Raw genomic sequence first — 25236 nt, 5'->3', positions numbered from 1 at the left:
AGTTTTCAATCACTAATAATTCAGCTTTGATCGCTGACACGGCCCGCCTAGTATCTCTAGACATTAAAAACCTTTATGCGAATGTGGCGGTAAATGAGGCCGTTAAGGTCATCAAAGAAAATTTGCTTGAGTGCAAAACACTGTCTCAGCAAGAAATAGTCGAATTCATCGAACTGTTAGAATTCGTTCTGAAATATAATTATTTTTCTTTTAACAATAAAAAGATGGACTGGCTATGGGTTCCAGTATATCTGGAACCATAGCTGACATCTTTATAAATCATTTGGAAAAAAAGACTCCTCGTTAACCCGCAACATCCCGTGGATAAAGTTGTATATTACAAACGCTATGTAGATGATACGCTGCTTCTTATTGATGTACAAGAAAAAGAAGTTGCAGAAATAGTAAATAAATTTAACGAGTTACACAGTAAAATCGAATTCACTGTGGAAGAAGAGAAAAATGGTGAACTGCAATTTCTCGACTTAAGTATTAGGAAACAAAATGGTAGACATGTTTTTAAAATATTTAGGAAACCAACCACAACTGATGTGTTGATACAAAATAGTTCCTGCCATCCAAATAGCCAGAAACTTTCTGCTTTTAGATATTTGATAGGTAGAGCCTTTAGAGTCCCTATGAATGAAGAAGACAGAATGACTGAGCTGAACATCGTGAAACAACTAGCCAGAGCTAACGGATATCACCAAAACGTTGTCAATAAATTAATACGACAGAAACAGCGCGCGAATTCAAGGAAGAAACCGCAAATAATATTACGAGAGTCACAATACCATACTTCGGTGATATTTCGCAAAAAGTGGCTGACATTTTCAAACCTTTTAAAGTTGATACCGCTTTTCAGACCAATAATACGCTGCGGTTTAAACTAAGAAATAATTTACAGCAGGAAAGCGATAAATGTGAGAGAGCTGAGGTCTATAAAATTCAGTGTAACACGTGCAAGACAAGCTGTGTAGGCCAAACTGGTAGGTCCTTTAAAGTACGTTACAAAGAACATAGCGATGCTTTCCGGCTTAATAATTCAGAAAAGTCAGCTGTAGCCACGCATATTTGAGAAACGGGACACCCCAAGTTGTGAATAGATCAGGATCTCGTTATTTTACATAGACAGGGCAAAGGCAAAAAGCTAGATCTACTAGAACAGCTGGAAATTACGATACATAGCGTGGATAATCAGAACACACTGAATGAACAGCTAACTGGTGATACAAATAACTTTTTCAGACATTTCACTGGTTTCTTTTAGTAACTACATTTTTAGCAATTGGCAGGATACCATCATTTCATGAGGTCCTTGGAACATGTATACGTTATCTGTTGGTATAGACATCTCTGTGACTTCCTGGTTCACTTGCGCGTGAGCTCACTCGCGTTTCAGTGTCGTGTTTGGCTACGTGGTGTGTGGTATCAACGAAGACGCACGGGCGGTTTACGATGATAGAGGAGAGAGCCATGTGGTTAGATGTTGAACAGCATAGGCGACACTATTTTAGAGTTTTTTATATTTTGACGACTATGTGGAGATGCACCTTGGAAGACACGGCTGCAAGAAGGGAAGTAGCCACGATGTTTTAATTTTATTATCAATTTTTTGTGCCTGGTGCATGTTCCATTTTAGCGAGTTTTAACAGGTTCTTTTACTTATTCTGATAATGGAAGCTTGACTTCCGAAACGCGTCAATCTTAGTGTTTTACACTATAAACAAGTGGTTGAGCCCATATATTTTTTAACATTGACATGCACAACCACGACCTCTCATCCAGTATGGATAAAATCCAAGTTTTATAGATCATTTGCTTTTTCGTATCAGCTGCACATTTTTTTTTTACACAACAACATAGATCTGAAAATGATACAGTTTGATCGAAACTAGTCACATCGTAAAAAAATGCGCAAATGAGGCAGAAAAATAAACTATACAAAAATATTTAAATGAAAATATTTTAAGGCCAATGTTTACTTCAATTAAAAGGCCTGAGAGGCCACAGTCTGTTTCTAAAAAGTATTCACTGACTTAGCAGCATCTTCACACGTAATGTCGGCAATTGGCAACTGGCCTCTCAGCCCGGAAGCTTTAACTGAAATACTCTTTTTTAGCATTTCAGAGAGCACGAAGGAACATTACAATTTCTGAGGTTTCCGAAGCGATGTATTTCGAAGATCTGCTGGGAACCACATTGTGCGGCATATCTTATAAGGATTCTCAGTTGTGATCGCGGAAAGAGAACACCTCGAAACGTCGCTGCCGTTCTGGGAAAGTTATGGCATCGCACCGCAACGTACGGTGCATTTGAAGGTAGCGCAGTCAAAACAGTGAGGAGTTTAGAGGAGAGCCTGGGAAATACAGCGGGCGTGCGCTGACAGTGATTGCCGCGGTGAGGCAGGAGTGTCCGGCCGGAGCGGAGTTAACATTCCCGACTGTGAAACACGGGCCATCCGAGCTCCTTCAGCGCCCAATAAAATTAAATCTCGGCAGGCGTCCGGCCAGCCGGACGAGATGCTAATCTCATTTGGATGGACGGCCACCCGCTCCGTGGAACAGCCCTTAACTCTCCTAAAATATAGTTAGGCGCGCCGCCCGCAGAGGGCGTTCGGTCCCGAGTTTCGGCAACGCCGCGAAACGCGGGGAAGTCCCGCACCACGCGCTGTGCCAGCGGGGATTCCCTCTAGCTGAAGACATTTCAACCTAGCGTGTTCCTAACTCATACTTTTCCGGTTATAGGCCACATTAGGTGTAATAATACGCACGTTTATTAACTCAGTACACAAATCATTAAGTAAGCACAACGATACTGCAAAGCAAGCGGACGTAACAACTGACTAAAGTGCGCGTCATTTATGACGGCGGCCGAGTTTAGGTTCGTTCTGCGCACCTGACGTCACAAAATACAGTCAGCCAATGAACAGAGAACAAAGTTGCCAGAGCTCGACTGCAGTGCAGAGCACGGACGAGTGTCTTCAGTTTTAGAAACGTTCAGTCATAAATAAAGTAATTGAACAAAAGCAATGTCTTGATAGCAGTCTTTCTTTTATAGAAAGTTTGGAAAAAGCATTCTTCATACCAATTGCTTCATATTCTATTAATTAATTAAACCAAACAAGCAATAAGCCTCCTAATTCAGGCGATAGCAAGGAAAGGCGTTTGTATCATTCTCACTAACCGATTTTTCGCAATAAAGAACAGTGGTAATTGTTTATTTCCTATTATACTTCGACGAAACGTGAGCAATTCGTAATCATATCAACAGTGTTTGTCGGTATTTTGCGTGATATTTTGTAGTCCTCCGGGAGATATATTGAACGACGAGCTGCGTTAGCGAATGGTTAGTGTATGGCTGCTAAGTGAAAGGTTCTGAGTTCAAACCTTGCTCGGTGCTTAATATTTTCTTGATTTAAAAACAATATCGAAGTGTCTTACTTCATGAATTTTATTTGTTTGAATGTAATTTTTTGAAATTTCTACTGGCAACTAAAGTCGACCATACGAGAAGTATACGCTATGGACTTGTAGCTATGCAAACTCTTCAAAATTTCGTGCAATGGTTTACTACATCTAATGCTGCACAATAACTGCGTTGAACATCGAAACAAAATTAAGTCATTTATGGGGGGAAGGTATTAGTCAAGAAGATGTGTAAAAATCAAATTTTTGGACCAAATAGTTTTTGTGAAATCGAATGATAAAGTGTGTCAAAGCAGTCGAAACACCGTGTTTCTGCACAGGCGAGCAGTGCAGTGATGACAAAATCGCGCACATCGCGGAATGCGGGGAGCACGTCTCTGTAGCAGCGAAAGGGTTAATGCGGCCGTGCTGGCTTTACTTCATAAACTGCGCGCTCCCCCCTAAACGTAAGTTTGCGAACTGTACTATGGCGCTGCTTCTCTTGGCGCGTACAACTGGCAACGCAGCAATCTCCCGCGTCTGGGCGGGCATGCGCGAACCGCCAAGATAAAAGAATTGAACTATATAAAACTGACAGTCATGGCACTTCTGTACAAAAGTTTCTGGAACTTTTGATAGACATTTCCTCCCCAGTTATATCGACGATGGGCTGTAACGTACCACGTTTCGATAGATCGTTGTTGATCTCCTAAATCTTGTAGATGTCCTGTCGATCTGTTTCCTCGTTCAGCACCCTGAGGACAGTTTCTGTCTTCTTGTACTGCTGGTTCAGGAGGCAGTCGTATTAAATTCCACTCATCTCTAGTTCTATGTTGTGCACTCTTCTTAAGGTTTTGAAAGCCTTCATCAACTCCATAAAGCAGTGTCACGACGTGCAGCATATTTCTCAGCTTGAAAACACAAGATAGCACACAGCTGTATTTTTCCAAAATTTATCTACAATTTGTTTCAGTCGTTAACAGACAATCTTCAGCTTTGAAACTTCCTAGCAGATTAAAACTGTGTGCCCGACCGAGACTCGAACTCGAGTTCGAGTCTCGGTCAGGCACACAGTTTTAATCTGCCAGGAAGTTTCATATCAGCGCACACTCCGCTGCAGAGTGAAAATCTCATTCTGGAATCTTCAGCTTTATTTTGACGGCATAATCAGATGTGGTACAACTCATAATCGTAGCATACCAGAAGACGGCATGTTAACGACTGAAACCGGGTGCGTAATAAATTTTGGAGTAATATAGCTGTGTGAAGTTTTGAGTTTTCAACAGTTCCTTGAAGTTGTAAAGCATAGTCTTCTTAAAATAGTGTTTCTTACCTGTTTGACTACACTGGCACTGATACATGGTAATCCTCTTGACAAATTCTGTGAAAAAATTTACACAATTACATTCTTTATCACCAATTTGATCTCTGATTTCTTCTTTGGCTTTATCTCCTGTTTTATGGACAGGTTCTACATCGACGTCTACATCTGAATGGATACTCTGCAAATCACATTTAAGTGCTTGTCAGGCTGTTCATAGAACCACCTTCACAATTCTCTATTATTCCAATCAGCGCCATCCAGCGGGCCAACCATAGCGCCATCTGGTTTCCCCCTTCAAACTAGACGAGTTTCGTTCTTTGTAGTTTTTTCGTTTGAAGCTTATTTCGTGAGATATTTGGCCCGGTCACTATTAATGGACCACCCTGTATAATTACTTGGAAGTAAACATAAATTAATAATGGCTAGTAGACTAGAAACTGATTATGTTGCTTCTCACCCATATGTTCTCAGAAATGAATAACAGATCAGTGGTAACATTGAGAAATATTTTGCTTTTACGAATATTCCTTCCATAGGAACATCTCGGAAGGTGAAGCAGGTAAGTCAAATTGTATGAAAATTCCTGGCAGATTCGAACTGCATGCCGGACGGGCACTCGAACATGGCACCTTTGCCTTTCGCGGGCAAGTGCTCTACCGATTGAACTATCCAAGCAAGCGTCACGATCCGCCCTCACAGTTTTACTGCCGCCTGTACTTCATATTCTATCTTCCAAATTTAACAGTTGTAATCCACCAGGAATTTTCAGAGTAAAAAATCATGCTGGAATCAAAATACTTTGTCTGAAGTGTGAAAGTTGATTGCATACCTCTGTCCGCAGGCGGCTGGAGCAGAATGCCATCACGGATATCCCACACAAGGCATTCGCACCCTACAAAAGGCTGAGTCGCATGTAAGTATCGACAGCTGGCGCTCGCTCTGCTTACTGCTGCTGCTGCTTGTTCTCTGCACCGACTCTGAAATTATACCTGAGTATGTTTCTGCTCCTACATTGTTTTCCGTAATTTATACAAGATCAAATGTAGCACAGATTAGCATGCAAAAGTATGCAGTGGATTGGAAGCGCCTGTTTACAGTCTTATGTAATAGCACATTGACTGTGAAATTCTTACATGCTCCATGCTGATGCCAATCAGTTCTGTTTTCCAGTAATTCGAGCGATTTTAACAACCTAACAGTGTTGGCCTTTCTCTTCCTACAAGAGATAGGTACACACTGATCACTTGGCTAGTTTCAATGAACAGGTTGATTCCGTGATGATGGTACAAACTTTCAGGAATCGCGGAGAGTGGCAAATGTATCAATTTGAGGTAACAAACCCTGGTCCGGAAGGGACGGAGTCAAAATTTATAAGCGAAAATCGTTCTTATTCCTTTGACAGTGGAATACATGCAGCGGTATTGCTGTTGCTAAGGTGTAGGGTAAACAGCTTCCAGAGGTGGCACTATGGACCAGAACAAGAAAGAAATGTGTAGTAAACACGTGCTCTAAACTGCATATCTTAAGAGCTATGGTCGCTTCTTCTGCAGAAGAGATGTGTTTCACAACAGAGAAGACGGACAAGTCATTTAGGTCCATATTACCATCTCTGAGTCCGCCCCCAGTAGTTGAGTGGCGCCGGCACGGTAGCTCAGCGTGTTCGGTCAGAGAGCTGGTTGGCCTCTGTAATAAAAAAACTGAGTGGAAGGATCAACAAAACGAACTTGAGCGATGTCAAGTGACGTCCGCAATGACCAAACACAACGATCAACAACGAAGGAAAAAAAAAAAAAAGTCAGCACGACAGAATGTAAATCCTAAGGGCCCTGGTTCGATTCCCGGCTGGGTCTGAGATTTTCTCCGCTCAGGGTGTTGTGTTGTCCTAATCAGCATCATTTGATCCCCATCGGCGCGCAAGTCGCCGAAGTGGCGTCAGATCGAAAGACTTACACCCATTGAACGGTCTACCCGACGGGAGGCCCTAGTCACACGACATTTATTTATTTTGCCATCTCTGAAAGTTGGCTACCCTACTACAACCTTAACAACAATAACAGTACCGGTACACGTGTTCCACTGTCAGAGGTATCAGAACGATTTCCGCTCATAAATTTTGACTCGCTCGTTTCAGGATCAGGGTCCCTTAGCTCTCAGATCGGTCCCTGAAAGTTTGTTACATCATTACGGAATCACCATGTACACACACGGTACAAGTAAGTAGTTCAAAATTTAATTCCAGTTTCCTGATGGAGACATTCATTATTCGTGAAAGGCAGCGTAAGTAAACTTTTCAGTCTTGAGTTATTGCTAGTCGGGCTATACATAATATCAGCAAAAATTGTGTTTCATTTTGTCATCAGTTTTCTGACTGGGCTGATGCGGCCCGCCACCAATTCCTCCCCTGTGTTAATCTCTACAGCTCAATTTAGGAATCCAGCGGTCTTAATTATTGGTTTCAATATTCCAATCTCCGTCATCCCCAAATTTTTTTACCCTTCTCAGCTCCCTCGAGTACCATATAAGTTATTCCTTGGTGTTTTAACATATTTCCTATCATCCTTTCTTTCTTGCCTACGTTCCTCATAGGTTTCTTTCCTCGCCAATGCTGTGGAGATACTCAGTTTCAAACATTTCTATAGCACCACATCTCAAACTTTCGATTCTCTTCTTTTCCTTTTTATCCACAGTCCATGATCCACTTCCATACAATGCTGTGCTCCAAACGTACATTCCCACAAATTTTTTCCTGCCGTTAAGGCCGATACTTGATACCAGTAGTCTTCTTTTGGTCAGGAATTCCTTTTCTTCCTGTGCTACACTGCTTCTTGTGTCCTTCCATGAGTTATTTTGCTTGGGAGGTAGCAAATACGTTAACTTCATCTATTAGTTCGTCGTCCCTGTTCTGGCGTAACTACAAGCTCCGTAAAGAAGGTGAAGAACGCAAGAGAAAAGAAGGCGGTGAAACGACGTCGGCCAATGGTGCGCTGATTAGGACCGCACCACGACGGGAGCGGCCTCCACAAGAGGTGAATATAAGCCCCGCTCCTGCCAGCCTCTGGCTGCTCAGTATCGGCTCATTATTCGACAATCGTAGAGCGGCACTAGCAGAACAGTTATACGTCTGGATAAGACTCTGACAGGTGACACGTACGTAAGCATCCTGTCTGATCACCTGCATCCATTCATGTCCAGTGTGCATTCCGACATACTTGGACAATTCAAGCAGAACAATGCGACACCCCACACGTCCAGAAATGCCACAGAGTGGTTCCAGGAACACTCTTGTGAGTTTAAACGCACCCTGTGGCCACCAAACTCCCCAGACGTGAACATTATTGAGCATATCTGGGATACCTTGCAACGTGCTGCTCAGAAGAGATCTTCATCCCCTCGTACTCTTACGGATTTATGGGCAGGCATGGAGGTTTGCTGGTGTCAGTTACCTCCAACACTACCTCAAGACATTAGTCGACTCCATGCTACGTGGTGTTGCGGCCCTTTGCGTGCCCGCGGGTTCCCTACGTGATATTAGACAGGTATACCTAGGAACCGATGACCTCAGCAGTTTGGTCCCTTGGGAATTCACACACACACAGATGTACCAGTTTCTTTGGCTCTTCAGTGTATCTCGAAAACCAATAACATTGGACTCGCATTCGGGAGGACGACGGTTCAATCCCGCGTTCGGCCATCCTGATTCAGGTTTTCCGCGATTTCCCTAAATCGCTCCAGGCAAATGCCGGGATGGTTCCTTTGAAAGGGCAAGGCCGACTTCCTTCCCCGTCCTTCCCTAATCCGATGAGACCGATGACCTCGCTGTCGGGTCCCCTTCCCCAAACAACCCAACCCAACCCAATAACATTTGGACACATGTTACATGGAATATTTCATTCGAGTTGGTCTACAAAAGGACTTTCCGAAATGCTTACTGGCTCTTCACAGCACCGAGTATAGAGGTTCTTCAACAGCGAACCGTTGGCGTGGATCGGGCAGTGCGCTACCGCCCCTCAGCTCTCAGTGGTTAGCACAGACGCGCGGAACAGCGCTCGATTTGTCTGGGCGAGGGCAGAGCGGCCGACGGTTCCCGAGATGCTACGTCGGCCAGGCGCGGCGAGGGGCGTCGCTGACCGCTGAGTTATTGCCGCGGGGCGCAGATGGGCTTTCCGTGATCCACGTCCGGCTAATGACAGCCTGCGTGCTCCCCCGCAACCCGATCCGGCTGCCACGTATCGGCAATTAGGCGTGTCCTCAGTCCTGGAGGCTCGCCGTCAGCGGCGCCCTCAGGGTCAAGTAACCCTCTCCATAAACCAGCCCTTCTCCTAACCAGTATATCTTTCCTTCAACACTCGGCTCCACATCTCTAGACTGTCACAGTTTAGCATACAATAGCTTTTCGTAATAACTGAAGGAAAACAGTCGAACAAGTAAACTGCTAGACAGTTGCTAAGAAACAGTCTTTTTTGGACAGGAATAATCACTGGCAATGATGGACGACTTGACACACAATATATATTTAATAGAGGCGGAGTGGTGTATTAATAACGAAAAATGGGACAGATTTTACCACATCAGGGAACAGGGTAACAGACATAAAGTAACAACGTTCATGTTTGACATAGGTCATACTCTTAATATAAAGATCGATACCGGACTCTCAGTAAGGAATATGCCCTCCTCGGGCACTAATGCACGTTTTGCACGTGTTGCTCATGCTGGATACCACACTATTCAAGATTGTCCCACTCCTCTCTCAAGGCTATTTTCAGTCTTGCATGGTTCGAGGAAAGGGTGTTCGTTGAGAAACACGTTTGCCGAGAACATCCCAGCCGTGCTGTATAGGGCTTAGGTCCGGGGAGTACGGCAATTTCATACGTTCAGTGTCTTCACAAACACGGATGCGACCATCATGAAGCTGTAAACAAAACCTGGATTCATCCGAAAAAATGACGTTTTGCGATTCGTGCACCCGGGTTCGTCGTTGAGTACACCATCGCAGGTGCTCCCGTCTGTGATGCAGCGTCAAGGGTAACCGCAGCCATGGTCTCCGAGCCGATAGTCCATGCTACTACAAACGGCGTCGAACTGTTCGTGCAGATGGTTGTTGTCTTGCAAACGTCACTATCTGCTGACACAGGGATCGAGACGTGGCTGCACGATCCGTTACAGCCATGCGGATAAGATGCCTGTCATTTCGACTGCTAGTGATACGAGGCCGTTGGGATCCAGCACGGCGTTCCGTATTACCCTCCTGAACCCAACGATTCCATATTGTGCTAACAGTCATTGGACCTCGACCGACGTGAGCCACAATGTCGCGATACGATAAACCGCAATCGCGAATGGCTACAATCCGACCTTTATCAAAGTCGGAAACGTGATGGTACGCATTTCTCCTCTTTACACGAGGCATCACAACAACGTTTCACCAGCCAACGCCGGTCAACTGCTGTTTGTGTATGAGAAATCGGTTGGAAACTTTCATCATGTCAGCACGTTGTAGGTGTCGCCACCGGCGCCAATCTTGTGCGAATGCTCTGAAAAGCAAATCATTTGCGTATTACAGCATCTTCTTCCTGTCGGTTAAATTTCGCGTCTGTAGCACGTCATCTTCGTGGTGTAGCAATTTTAATGGCCAGTAGTGGATGAAACTTATCAGGCAATACTCACGTAATTGGTCTCGATTTATCTAGTAACCACTTTCAGGCAACATGATTGTCCCAGAAAAGTAGTTAACCAGTCCATTGCATGTTTGCATCACTAGGCTGCATGCTCGGCTAAACTGCGTGTGCGTGCTTGTGTTTTACTTCATTTTCAGCGTACATAACCAAAAGATCTATAGCGTAGCGTAGCTATAGATCTTTTTGAGATAGAAAACCGAGTGGCGTGTAGTAGTGGTTAGAGGAGCTGGGTTCACACCCTCGCGTACTGCGTCCAGATTTAAATTTTCTGTGATTTTCACCGTGTGTTTAAAACAAATTACGGAACTTTTCTGTTATAAAGAATACTGCCGATTTTCTTCTCCATCCTTGACCGTTCGTACCTTGTGCTCCGTCTCCAACGACAATGTTCACGGAAAGTTAAAGCTCAATGTTCCTCTCTTTTTCGAGAAAGGACCATTTTAAGTACTGATTATTTTAACTTAATATTTTTAATAAGTCTGCAGTATTCCGTGGCCGTTGTCGCTGAAGGTGAAACCTTGTTTACTCCATTTAATATTCCACTTTAAACTTTTGCAAAACTCAACGTTCCGTCCCCTAAGCTGGGATTTTCTTCAGCAGTCTTCTGGTGTCCCGGGTGGCTGAGTTTTGGAAAAGTTTGGAGAGGTATATGATGAGGCCTAACATATCTGAAGATTTTACCTCCGCATTTTTTTCTCTTCCTTACCGCTTATTAACGTTCGATCGAACAAGAGTGCGCGTGCATTGTTTTGTCCTTATTTCTCGTGTTTGCTAATTGTTGCTTATTAACTTCTAAAACGCTTCTTAAAAGCACAAACTCGCTATCTTTGATGTTGTGACAGCGTACTACCACCATCGTCTGAGACACATAATCCGTCAGTTGCAGTCTTTTGTTTTCCACCAGATGTCGCCGTAAATACACTAACAACATTCGCCAAAAGAGGCACACCGAGCGCTTTAGACGGATTATGTTCTTTCTCTGTGAACGTGAAACTGCCTGATGCCGCTTTGCTTGACTTCCGAGAACTGTCTACGGCTAGACTGATGGGCGCAGTTCGCGCTTCCCGACTCCACAGACGGGCAGCGCAGATGCCACTCACACGATGGATGCGAGCTGTTTGTTTTCCCTCCAGCCGCTCGGAAACTGGCGGTCTGCCCACTTCTACGAAATTACGTCTTTGGATAACTTCTCTTATTGTTTGGACGCCGCGACGAAAGGGAAACCTTTGATGTTGCCATGAAAAGCACCGGTTATTGCTTTTTTGACATAACGTGGTGTGAAATAACGGCTCTTCCGCTCTTTATGTCTCCAGAAAGTGACCTTAGAAACGCGGTCGTAACATGTTAATTGTCAATAAACAGCACCAGCTCTAGTCAAGCGCAATAATGGCGGAAAACTTTCTGTACATGTGATGTTATAGCACTATCTCACGCAAATTTGCTTACAGAATACGAGTGTGTGATTGGAGGAAGCTTTGCCATTCTTATCTCTTCGGACATAATGTTACGCCGCAGAAACGCTGCGAACCACGGAAGAAACTCGACCGTAAATTTTACCGCGAGGCATTTCTCTTAGCTGAATTCCTTTTTATTGGAAAGCAATTGTTCGGTTTACTGCACGTCTCCATTTCCACAGAGTTTTTCATTACTTCCACAGACATTAAACCCTCTCGCAGTAAGTCTTTTAAATATTACATTCCGTCTCCTATACGAAATTACAATAGAATGAGCACCTTTCAAGGTGGTCTGTGGTTAGACTTCGTCCATTCTCGTTTCAAAATCACGTTCACAGCCATTCTAGCTGCAAAACAAGACCACAGTTTAATCTACGTAGACAAAGCGACTGTGTGAATTTCAGGTAATATAAGCAATGTAATGAAAAGTAAGTTCCTTTTTTTATGTTCTTATACCATATGTAGCGCACTATTAAATGATCTTACTGCACAATTGATTTTTCTTAAAGTTTGGTATCTGAAACAAAAATATATAGTCTTATTTAGTCAACCAAACAGATGCAATCGAAGTGACAATAAAATCCATTCTGATCTGTCTGCATTCACATTTTAGCAGCTATAGCATCTAATCATATTTATATTTTTAATCACGTTTGCCACACTCAAGTTAAATCGCTAAAAAGAATGGAGCATTGTTTGTGAATGTCACCATGATGATCGTTTGGTTAGTTAAAATTCACTATAATGTGGTTGTGTGTGTATGTGTGAGTGTGTGTGTGTGTTTGTGTGTGTGGTGTGTGTGTCAGAAGGCTTATTCTCGTGCACTCAACCTAGGTTCTGTGTAGCATCGCTAGAGGTTCACGATAGGCGTGGTATATCACTAGAAGTGACAACTACTTTTCTCCAAATTTTTCTTCGTCGTTTATAGATATCTCACTGTTGGTAACTCTCCCGCATATATCTGATAAACCCAAAACTGTATAAAAATTGTTTCATCATCGAAACTTCTCCTTCTTCTCACAGACGCACACTGAGTCTCGGAAGTGTTTTTATGTTTGTGCGTTTCCTTTCACGAGTAGCATTCGGCTTTGTATTAGAAAATGCAGACCATGCCGCCAATTGCGAAGTGTGGCTGCCTTGAATTCTGGGGACTGACCTGACATTTTTTCTGTTTTCAGAGACCTCAGCAAGAACCAGATCAGCAAGATAGCAGCGGACGCATTCTTGGGGCTCAAATCTTTGACGTCGTTGTAAGTAAAATACAATTTCGTAAGACAGGATTTTCAAAAGTATCGTACAAAAAGTTTAAAGGTACAATGATATGAGCTGGCCAGGATGAGACTTAATCACATCTCGTGGCGATAATAACCAACAGATTTTGGTTTCGAGCGTATTTTCCTTGAATTCTTATCAAAGGAAATAAATTTGATGGTTGTTGTGTTTGTTGTTAGTGTTCGTAATAGTACCTTTTTAATTACTGTGTTTCTGACATATTGCCTTTGTCATCTTGATATACTGCACATAAAGAATGACATCGCCAGATTTCTTCGTATTGCGCACTGCATGGTGTGTGTAGCCACAGTACAGTCGTTCTAGCAGGTACCTTTAAAAAAAGAAAAAAATTGAAGAAAATAAGACGTGTGTGGGAACAAGTTTCGGTTGCTGCACAACAAGAATTATTTTAGATATGATGACACACACGTCATCGTTGTACTATCGAGAAATAGGGGAGATAGTGCCACAGACATGATACGTGAATTGGATGGCTGGTTCAAATGGCTCTGAGCACTATGGGACTTAACTGCTGTGGTCATCAGTCCCCTAGAACTTAGAACTACTTAAACCGAACTAACCTAAGGACATCACACACATCCATGCCCGAGGCAGGATTCGAACCTGCGACCGTAGCGGTCACGCGGTTCCAGACTGTAGCGCCTAGAACCGCACGGCCACTCCGACCGGCACGTGAACTGGAGTGGCAATCATTACAACAGAGGCGTTTTTCATTGCGACGGGAATTTCTCATGAAATTCCAATCACCAGTTTTCTCCTCCGATTGTGAAAACATTCTGCTGGCACCCACCTACATAGGGAGAAATGATCATAACGATAAAATAAGAGAAATCAGGGCTCGCACAGAAAAAATGAAAGTGCTCGTTTTTCCCGCGCGCCGTTCGAGAATGGAACGGCAGAAAGACAGCTTCAAGGTGGTTCATTGAACCCTCTGCCAGGCACTTTATTGTGAATAGCAGAGTAATCACGTAGATGAAGATGTAGACGTATTTGAAGATGGCCCCGGGCTAAAACTGGCTAGTAATACAAAATAAATGTCGAAGTAAAAGTCGATCATGCCGCAGTACATTAAAGGGCGTGTGGTGGAAAAACGTTTTTGACCTTCAGAAAATACATTGAGGCTGTGGACCCCATTATGAGAAAACTAATAGCCTGTTGTCATATTCAAGAGTCTCACATGGCAGGAGGAAGTTTAGTCCCTCGGAATGTGTGTATTTTTTGATAAAGGGACATGATAAATGTGAGAATTGTGCTTTGATTGATGATATAACAATGCATTATCATTATTATTAAACGCAGAGGAGTACGTAGAGGAGATGTACAACTTGGAGATGATGATAGAAAAGAGAACGCCAATGATGTACGATGATTATTAATAAAGACAATAATATCCATAGATAGTGCACAGTGAACTTGCCAAAATCTGAGAAGCTATAGCTCTCTGAGCTGCTCTGGAATAGTCAAAGCTTGTCTCTGGGTTATCTCAGTAACTCCGTGCTGCGATTTTGTGACGTGATTTAGCGGCAAAGATATTATTTGAGAGAACGCTTTTGGCGCGCAATTCAAGTGGCTTCTTTGGCGACAAGTATACTTGCCTTCACGTTACCATGCAGTCCAACAACGGAGCGTTGTCGTATCCAAATGCCCACAGATCTTGAAATTGCACGATTCGACCAATCGACTAAATGAAGACTCTCAATGGGGCCCCTTTCGAACTTTCTCAAGTGCTGGTAACACTGTCTCACACGATAGGGCGGCATTTCCGTGTGCTTTACAGTGATCAGTCGACATCAACACTAACGCACTCTGGTGATCGTTCTACCTGTCACGGAGAACCGCAACGCTGATCACTTACATACAGGTCAATGGAGTGTACACGTAAGGAGTTGCAGTGACATCCGAGCATGTCTTCTGGGTGCTTCACTTTTTTTGTCAAGCATTGTAACTTCTTAAGTCTTGTCAGGCTCATCTTCTGATGAGGCATGGAGAGGTTCACAGATTCGTACATGATGCTCGGCACTGAAGATTCCTTCACAATGACAAGATGACTGGATACACTTTAATGTATCACCTTGGGTTGTAGTCATTTGGCAAATTACGTCAGAAGTTTAATTTATTTAGTTTCTGCTGTAGTGTCGATGTTAACATCCAGGCGGTAGCTGTCATTGCCTGTCAGCGACGGAGTTAAGCGCTATTCACTGTACTCACTATTTATTACTTTTATTTTGTGAGCAATGAATGTCATCAGAAACGGGGCGGCATCCAATAACACTCTGAGCTTTCCGCAAACGACGAACTTGCATACAGAAGAGGGATTTGGTGGGGGGCAGCTGACGTTGTTAAGTTGTAAGGGAATGCAGGAAGACTTGAACAGGATCAGCTGTTAGCGCTAAGACATCCAGCTGATTCTCAACGTAAGTAAACGTAAGTGCAGTGCGTATAAATAAACGGAAAGAAGCCACATTGTTTGATTACATGTTTGGCTATCAGTCTCTGGAATCAGTCAGTAGGTCAAGTATCTGAGAGTATCTGTTTGGAGCGGCTAAAGATTATACGGCGACAGAAGTCTAGTCGTGGGACAGGCAGAGAGCACTCTGCGAAATATAGTTCAGCCCCGACAAAGTTCGCTACCAAAAATCTCTCTCAAGCGCATCACGAGTGCGGCTAATACCCTATCAGTTTCGACTAACGTAAGAGACACGAGGACTGTAAGAGATGCGCAGGTCTTAGTGTATTTGCCCTATCAGTGTGACAGCGTCACAAAATACTTAATGAAATCGAGGGACACACTCTTCATTGTTAATGGCGATGGGCTGTAGTCCCATAATTGAGGTGCCTAATGCCTACCCAAGATTAAAGTTTTAAAAAATTACCAGAAATGTTTTATGTCAGACAATGTTGTACTGTCATTAATTTTTTTCAGTTAAATATGTCTTCGACATCCTCAAGATAACTAGAAAATATTGAAACTTAAAAATATTAATTTTTTATACTTGTTTCAGCACAAAGTTGATTTTTTAACAACGTAAATCAGTATTGCATGTGGATACTTTAAATTAGCAATTTTGCACAGTTGATGGGAGATATCACGTGCTATAAACCACTTACTACAGGTTTTAACACTAATTAAGAAATGAGCTATTCAAACACCCAAAAAACTCATTTTTACCATATACGTGGGATTTCATGCTCTGCGCTTAGCCTCTCAGTTCCGAGAGGCTACCTTCCCAATATAATAAAAATATTACGTCTGCCAACTTTCAACCTGCCTAATGACATTTAAGGTAAGATAAGAAAAAAAACGAGCGTATATGGAGGGATCTAGACAAGCTTCCTGCCCAACTATCATACGCGAATGGAACTACGAAAAATTATTCATGTGCTCTGTACACTCTCCGCCACACGCCACATCACAGCTTGTGGAGACATGAAATGTACACTGCCTGAAAAAAATAAAACAACACCCTCAAGGTCTATGTTCAGTGGCACCAGGTTACAATATGTGGGTACTGAGAAGTTTTAGTGTTAGTGATTCATTTGTCACGGTTAGCGGATATCAGAAGGCGGTCAGGAAACCTGTCAGTGCGTCCCTCTGTTTTGACTCTGAAAGCAGTAACTGTGCTGCGTTTAGGGATGAAAAGTGTTTGCAATATTCACTCTAGAGTACAACCACGCCATCCGACGAGGACATACTCCTGTTGAACTGCTACGGCATTTGAACGCGGTCGCATTGTGGGCCTGCGGTAAGCTGGATGAACATATCATCGGACTGCTGTATATGTTGGACGCATTGTATCGGTGCTGTGTCGCCAATTTCTACAGAGATCTGTGGAACATTCCCAGAACTGTAAACCTTGGTCTGGACATACACGTAGAACAGACGCACGTCAAGATTGCTGCATTGTTCAAATGGTTCAAATGGCTCTGAGCACTGTGGGACTTCAGACCCCTAGAACCTAGAACTACGTAAACCTAACCAACCTAAGAACATTACACACATCCATGCTCGAAGCAGGATTCGAACCTGCGACCGTAGCGGTCGCGCGGTTCCAGACTGTAGCGCCTAGAACCGCTCGGCCACCCCAGCCGGCTGCTACATTGTGCGAGCAGCAGTGGTCGACCGATCACATCCAGGGACGAAGTCTGGGCACATGCTGCACCCGCTGTGTCGTCAGTGAGCATTGGGAACCGCCTGCTTGCAGAAGGACTAAGAACACCTGTTAATCTGGCCAGGCAACCACTGACACCGCGACACCGCCAATCAAGGCTACTCAGGTGTCGTCAAAGAGTTGACTGGAGAGTGGAATGGCGATCTGTTACCTACAGTGATGAGAGTAGATTCTTAACTTTTCGTGGTCGGGGTGCACAATCACGAAGAATTTCTTAAATGACGTCGTATTCGCCGTTGTCTGTCGAAATTATTTATTTCACAACTGCACTTTTAGTCTTTGGGCCATTTTGAAGTGGTACTGCAAAATATTTTGCTTCGTCACATGTCGGACTTTGAAATCCCCTGGCATGTATACAGCCATCGTCAAAAATACATCTAACCAGTGTGTTAGAACATTGATTTGTAGCGATTTTTGTGAAGGATGTTAATATTGGTAGCATTTCACGTAATTTACATTTGCCCGCATCTCGTGGTCGTGCGGTAGCGTTCTCGCTTCCCACGCCCGGGTTCCCGGGTTCGATTCCCGGCGGGGTCAGGGATTTTCTCTGCCTCGTGATGGCTGGGTGTTGTGTGCTGTCCTTAGGTTAGTTAGGTTTAAGTAGTTCTAAGTTCTAGGGGACTGATGACCATAGATGTTAAGTCCCATAGTGCTCAGAGCTATTTTTTTAATTCACATTTTTTCAAAATGTTTAGAGCTTTGCACACGTCTGATCTTACCGTATTGCTACAGAAAAGGCTTATTTTTGCCGCTGACGTTTATACATGTGAGAGGAAAAGTCTGACATTTGCTGAAGCAAAAACTTTGGCAGTGCCAGCTGAAAATGGCACAAAGGCCGAAATTGTAACTGTGACATAAATAATTTCTACAGTCAACGGCGAATATGATATCCTTTAAGAAAAAAAGTAGATATTGTCCGTACGCGAATAGTGGACGTACATATGTATGGTATTAGGCTGGTGAGCTCCCTATTCCAGAATGCATTCGCCCACAACACACAGCTCCCGTTCCAGGTTTCACGGTGTGGGAGGCCAACAGTTACAACTTGCGGTCACGTTTGATTTTTGTGGAGAAGAAAGTAACCAGTGCCCATTATATTGCATATGCTGTCATCCCCATGCTATTGCCATTTTTTCGACGGGAAGGTGATGTGCTTTTTCAGCATAACAATGCACGTCCACATACGACTGCAGCAACGACGTAACGTGCTCTGTGTCGCATAACAACTGCCCTGGTCAACAAGATCACCAAATCTCTACAGTTGAACACGTCTGCGACATGATGAAGCGGGAACTTACATGTTCTCCAGGGCCTGCAAGAACCGTTTCCGAATTCCAAAAAAAGCCACAAGATGTTTGGGACAATCGATTGCACGATGCCATTCGGCGGCTACACTGATCAGCCAGAACATTATGGCCACCGACCTACTATCGATATAAACCCGCCCAGGCAATAGCGGCGTCACCTGGCGAGAAGTGTCTGCTAGTCAGACACAGGCACACGGTGCATGTAGTATCAGTGAGCGTGCTGTCCGTGTGTAGAAAGGGGAAGGAGCGTGATCTGAGTTTGACTGAGGGCAGATTTTGATGGCCCGGAGGCTCTGTACGAGCATTTCGGAAACTGCACGGCTTATTGGATGTGTGAAGAGCGCTGCGTTGATTGTCTTCAACACGTACTGCACCCAAGGTGAAACCACGTCCAGACATCGTGGGGTCAGGCGGCCACCCCTCATTACAGATGTCGAACATTGTAGGCTGGGCAGACTGGTGACTGTGGCAGAACTAACATCAGACTTAAATGCTGGGCAGAGTACTTAGGTGTCTGAACACACAGTGCACTCCTAACAGTGGACCTCATCAGCCGACGACACTTGCGTGTGCCAATGTTAACACCACGACATCGACATCTACAGGCCGGCCGAGGTGGTCGAGCGGTTCTAGGCGCTACAGTCTGGAACCGCGCGACCGCTACGGTCCCAGGTTCGAATCCTGCCTCGGGCATGGATGTGTGTGCTGTCCTTAGGTTAGTTAGGTTTAAGTAGTTCTAAGTTCTAGGGGACTGATGACCTCAGAAGTTAAGTCCCATAGTGCTCAGAGCCATTTGAACCATTTTTCGACATCTACAACTGGAATGGGCACGTGACCATCGGCGTTGGACGTTGGTGTAGTGGCAGAGCGTTGCATGGTCTGATGAATCTCGATACCTTCTTCATCAAACCAGTGGGAGGGGCGTGAATCCATCGTCTTCCAGGGGAACAGCTCCTTGACACCTGTTTTACGCTATGGAGACAAGCTGGCGGCGGCTCCATTACGTTCTGTGGACCATTCACTAGGGCAGGGCTTCCCAACCTGTGGTTCGCGGACCCCTTGGGGGTCCGCCGGCTCTTGCTAGGGGGTCCGCGGCCATCTTTCACCAAATCGTGTAAAATAATTAGTAAAATTATTGAATAAAAATGTGAAAATAAAATTCATCACTATTTTTTTTCGTGTGGAAAACATGTGTACTTTTACTTCAGGTCGTATCCCCAAGCAGCGATTGCGGTTCCTAAGTGGGAACGTATACACAGTTTAGTACTGGAGAATGCGGCTTCTCTGATCGACTGTTTAGCAACAATACAGGGGTCGTTTGTGCACTGGCTCACGGCGCTAGATGCGCTGAAACCTTTTACGCATGCGCGGAGCGAGCTTTGTCGACCAACCACAGCGCTCGCTGGCACGTATGCGGCCCCAGCCATCATTAAATGTTAAACTTGCTTTGTCAGTGCACTACCTGTTTCACAAGTCGATTTTTGACCAGTTTATTACTTCTAACATGGATCGGCGGCTGAAGTCAGGATCATTGAAGAAGGGGGCAGTTTCTCCATCGTCTTCGCAACAAGGGAAGTTTCCAGTTGAAATGAATGAGGAGGGAGGACGACCAAAGGAAGACTTTACATACATTTGAACATTTTTCTTCGGATTTCGTGAAAAACCACACACACACACACACACACACACACACACACACACACACACACGACTGTTACGAAATATGCATACTCCTTACACAACAGTAGCCAAATAGTGGAAGTGAACAGACCATAAGCAACAGCTTGTCAACAGCGAACAGTTTGGACGTGACGTTGATTGCTCTTAGAGGGGGAAAGCTCCATCGTGTGAAATTTCAATTACCAAGTAATTTTAATCAGGCTATAGTGTGTTGAACAAAGAGAGTAAATCCACTAGTAAGTGTCTGGATACAGTGGGAATTCAAATTGGATCGTTAATTTCAAGTTGTTTTCATTCACCTCTAAACCAAAGACTATTGATACTTCGGGGGGAGGGGGGGGGGGGGGTCATTGGGAACATGGCACCTGCATTAAGAAGCTTTCAGTTCCCATGGGTTTCGCTCTGAAATTTGAAGTTACTGTACTCTTGACTGACTAGGGGGTCCGCCATGGATTTTCGACTGAAGAAGGGGTCCGCCAGGTGAAAAGGTTGGGAAGCCCTGCTCTAGGGCATCCATAGGTCCAGTGGAGCTCTTGCAAGGCACCATGATGGCCAAGAAACTTCGTACACTGGTTGCAGACCACGAACACCCCTTAATGACGATCATTTTTCCCGACGGCAGTGGCATTATTCAACAAAATAACATGCCATGTGACAAGCATGTCCAGCAAAATGATGGTCAGGTCCTGCAGAAAGTGTCATCACTTCTGTCTCTATGCTGTTCATTTTTGGAAGGCAACCTACGACCAGCTTAGAGACAGAAGTGATGACACTTTCTGCAGGACCTGACCATCATTTTCAGGGCAATGCTCAAGCACGTACAGTACAAGCTGTTACTGATTTGTATGACTGATGGGGCTGCTAAATGCTATACCACCTACTGCACTCTCATGACTGAAGCCCTCGTGAGTTCAACTCGATTTCTAAACTGAAGGAAACACTTCACGGCATTTGCTTTAGAACTGCTACAAATTCGTCGGGCAATAGACCGCGCCACTCGAACTGTCAACACAACTGGAACTGCTAAGAGTATCCTACGACTTCCATATCGCTGGCAACGGGTTATACACAATGCTGGTGACTACTTTGAAGGTCAGTAAAACTTTTAAACACGTATCTATTTTGTACGTGCTGTAAATAAATAGCTGCCACTATTAAAGTTCCAAACCTCGTATTTTTAAAGTTTGTTGCAAGTCGCCAAGCGGTCTCATTCTCTAATACTGCACGAATAAAGTTTGGGAATTGACGCTTTGTATGCTACTCTTCCTTTTCACCCCCAGGCCTTTGATACGTGGTTCTTTACCGCACTGCGATTGTCACCTGACATTAAGGTACACATGTATCAAGTTTAGTTGATATCGGTCTAGTGATTTAGGAGGGGATGTGGAACACACACACACACTTCTATAATCCGTACGGATATGGATTTTGCCACCATAGTTCGTCACCGACTGCGTACTTTTTCCCGACTCTTGTGCGCGCCCTTATACACAAAATAAAATCATGCGACTAGTTACTGCCGTCTTTTCGAAAGACAGGAGAGAAAGTGACAGCAGAGTGACAGACTTGTTTTCCGGGCAAAGTTAAGTTTAAGAAGTCTCGTCTGGAGCTTCCAGCACTTCGAGTTCCAGCCAGAGAGAATGGCTCGACCGAAGAGTTTGTAATCGGATTGCGCGTCGCTCGAGCCGGCAACCACTCTTGAGAAGATGCTTACAGTCTTCCAGGCGACTCACTTCTTTGCAACAATCACGTTAGCTTTCATTGAACTTAGCCGAGTGGAACGTAGTGCTTTCAAGTAAACACCGGAAGACGATTACGTTTCTCCGCGACATTAGTAGCTCTCTAGCACCGTACATTACTTTCGTGTATCCGATTTTAGGCCTACGTTGCGTTGACAGATGAGCGAGTCATTTACAACGTATTTTTTCTGGAGGTATTTGTTTGCTATGTGCCCTGTACATGGGTGAAACGTGGACAATAAACAGCACAGACAAGAAGAGAATAGAATATTTCGAAATTGTAATCTCACGAAATTGTCGGTGACACTCGTCACCTCAAATCGCCAACGCAATGTTTGTACAAACCGTTCTACCAGTTTCGACCAAGGCCAGCGTCCCTCAGAGCAACGACCCCATTTTCTTCGTGAGATTATTATTATAATTTTTGTATCTTACGTTGTTAATTGTTTTGAGTGGAGTAATTAAAGTGATGTTGAACTCTGTCAGCCTAACTTCGATAAAAATAAAAGTTTAGCGAGAGTTGGTGATGATTATTCATATCGAGTTAACGTGCAAATTTATTGAGATAAGGAAGGTACTTTTTATCAATTGGAATATTTTTCATTACAAGGTGCTAAGTCAGAGGGAGTCTTTACAAAAGAGTTTCAAACAACATTGAAGTTGTGTGCCGCTCAGCGTCGATTTAAGGAAAGTGGTAGACGACATATAGAATCAATGTTTATCACAGTCAGTATCTATACGTATCCTAATTTCTTTTCGTTCCCAGGCTGTCGAAAGCAAAACCTACAAACGAACAGAAATGTGCATTCACAGTCAACGACGACGACAAAACACAAAATGTGGTGCTACAGATGAATGCTGAAGATTACATCAAATAACGAATGAGGAGGAATGAAACGAACTGGGGAAAAAATTTATAGCACAATCTGACTAAAAGAAGGGACAGGACATATACTAGCACTAAGGAAACGCCAATTTGCTAATGGAGACAAGTGTCAGGGGTAAAGTTCTAGAGGAAGATAAACGCTTGAAAAGAGTAGGCAAATTAAAATGGATACAAGGTGCTGTAATTACGCAGAGGTGAAGAAACTCGTAGTACAGGATAGGCTAGCGCAGAGAGCTGTATCAAACTTGTCTTCGGACTGAAGGCCAGAACAACATAGGGTCTTCACCACCTCTTATCATCCAGTGGCATCCTGGGAGTGGAAAAATTAGTAAGCTGCTCTTCCACTACTGCTCACAATGCACATGGCTCTTATTACCTTTGCCATCAAACTCAGTGAAGGGAATGGTTCGTTTGGACCCGATCGCGGAATCTGTGATTACAGTTTGTTATTACGTTTCTGAACAACTGTTCGACGAATTAACCGTCTGATCACCTCCATCTTGGCATCACCGTAGCTTGGCAAATGAAGTCGCACTTAAGAGTTTTTACAAAAATATTTAAAATAAAACCATTTAATGGAACAAATACTCTACATGACAAAAAAACTGAAGCACCCAGGAGGGAAGGAGAAAACGAAACGAAACTCTACGAGTTGAGAGTGTATGTAATGCTAGTTCAGTGAGTACAAAATCGAATCACATTTGCAAAAAACTTGGCAATATGAGTTCACTTATCAGTACGACGTTGCAACACCTCTGGCTTGGATGCAAGCACTGATTCCGTTGGAACAGCCGGTTTATCTTCTCCTGAGGCGAACTGTCGTAACTGGTCTTTGATATTCTGCCTACTGCCACTGGGACGGCATTGATGTCCAATCTGATCCCGCACATGTTCTGTCTGGGGCAGATCTGGGGAATCTTGCTGGCCATAAGAGCACCTCAACATCATGCAGACAGTTCGTAGACACACGTACCGAGTGTGGACGCGCATTGCTCTATTGAAAAATGGCATAACGATATTCTCGCATGAGGGATAATACATGAGGATGCAAAATGTCCCTGACGTACCGTTGGGCTGCTAGAGTTCCCTCAGTCTGTACCAACCGTGACCTGAAATACCCGCTGGCTCCTCACACCACGACGTCAGCAACATCATTGCTGTGCTTCTCCAAAACACGGGAAGAATGTTACCTTCCCCAGATCGCTGCCATACTGGGCAGCAATGGTCATCCGGAGTAGTGCAGATACGCGATTCATCACTGAACACAGTGCGACACCATATATCAGCAGTCCACATTAGCTGGTCGTAGCACTACTCCAAACGCAGTCGTTCATGTAGAGGTGTTAACGGCAGCCTACACTTGGTACGGCAATTCCCTAGCCTGGCTGCTGCCAGTCTCCGACCAATGGTGCGGGATGACACAGAGTGTTGCAAGGAGTCTGTTACTTGATCTCGGATGGCAGGTGCAGATATGAACGGGTTACTATGTTCTTGATATACAATACGCCGATTCTGCCTTGCAGTGTTCGATTCGATCCTCGAGGACGAGAATACCTGCTCTCATGTTCCCAAGCAGTCCAACGCCGGCCACTGTCACAGTTGAACACGCCAGAAATCTAGATATTGCACGATTCAACCAGCCGACCAAATGGAGACCCACAATGAGGTCAAAAAAATGGTTCAAATGGCTCTGACCACTATGGGACTTAACTTCTGGTCATCAGTCCTCCAGAACTTAGAACTACTTAAACCTAACTAACCTAAGGACTAGTTAAACCTAACTAACCTAAGGACATCACACACATCCATGCCCGAGGCAGGATTCGAACCTGCGACCGTAGCGGTCGCGCGGTTCCGGACTGTAGCGCCCAGAACCGCTCGGCCACACCGGCCGGCCAATGAGGTCAATTTCAAACTGATGCTTATAACGCTGTATCACACGAGTACGCGGCATCTCCGTGTCCTATACAGTGACACTCAGCACCCGATACTGCACGTCCCTTACATATCTTACCAGCCCTAGTAACAACACTAAACACGAACAACGCTATTGTCACCTGGTGGCCGTTCTACCTTTCACAGAGGATTGCAGCTCTATCATTTACATGTCAGCCGATGGTGCGTATGTGTAATAATTTACACTGACATCCGACGATGTCCTCTGGGTGCTTCAGTTTTTTGCCAGACAGTGTATATCTATAGCCTGTCAAAATGTTCGACCTTAATACTAACACATATTCTCTTGTGTTCATCCCAATTTCCGCAAAACTTTATTCCACTGTGATGTTGTTACCTCAAA

The 25236-nt window shown here is 44.2% G+C and overlaps 1 protein-coding gene across 6 annotated transcripts in view; it reads left to right on the top strand.

Moving 5' to 3' along the window:
• LOC126480767 (protein slit) overlaps positions 1-25236 on the top strand; it is an 834741-nt gene that overhangs the window by 749964 nt on the left and 59541 nt on the right. For all 6 annotated transcript variants that reach the window (XM_050104062.1, XM_050104063.1, XM_050104058.1 and 3 more), the window contains 2 exons: positions 5573-5644; positions 13042-13113. In XM_050104062.1, the coding sequence (XP_049960019.1) occupies positions 5573-5644; positions 13042-13113 (144 nt within the window). The remainder of the gene's footprint in view (positions 1-5572; positions 5645-13041; positions 13114-25236) is intronic.

This window comes from Schistocerca serialis, chromosome 5, assembly GCF_023864345.2.
Source record: "Schistocerca serialis cubense isolate TAMUIC-IGC-003099 chromosome 5, iqSchSeri2.2, whole genome shotgun sequence".
NCBI classification, from domain to species: domain Eukaryota; kingdom Metazoa; phylum Arthropoda; class Insecta; order Orthoptera; family Acrididae; genus Schistocerca; species Schistocerca serialis.
Note: the sequence above shows the minus strand (reverse complement) of the source record. Positions and strands in the feature narration are given on the sequence as shown.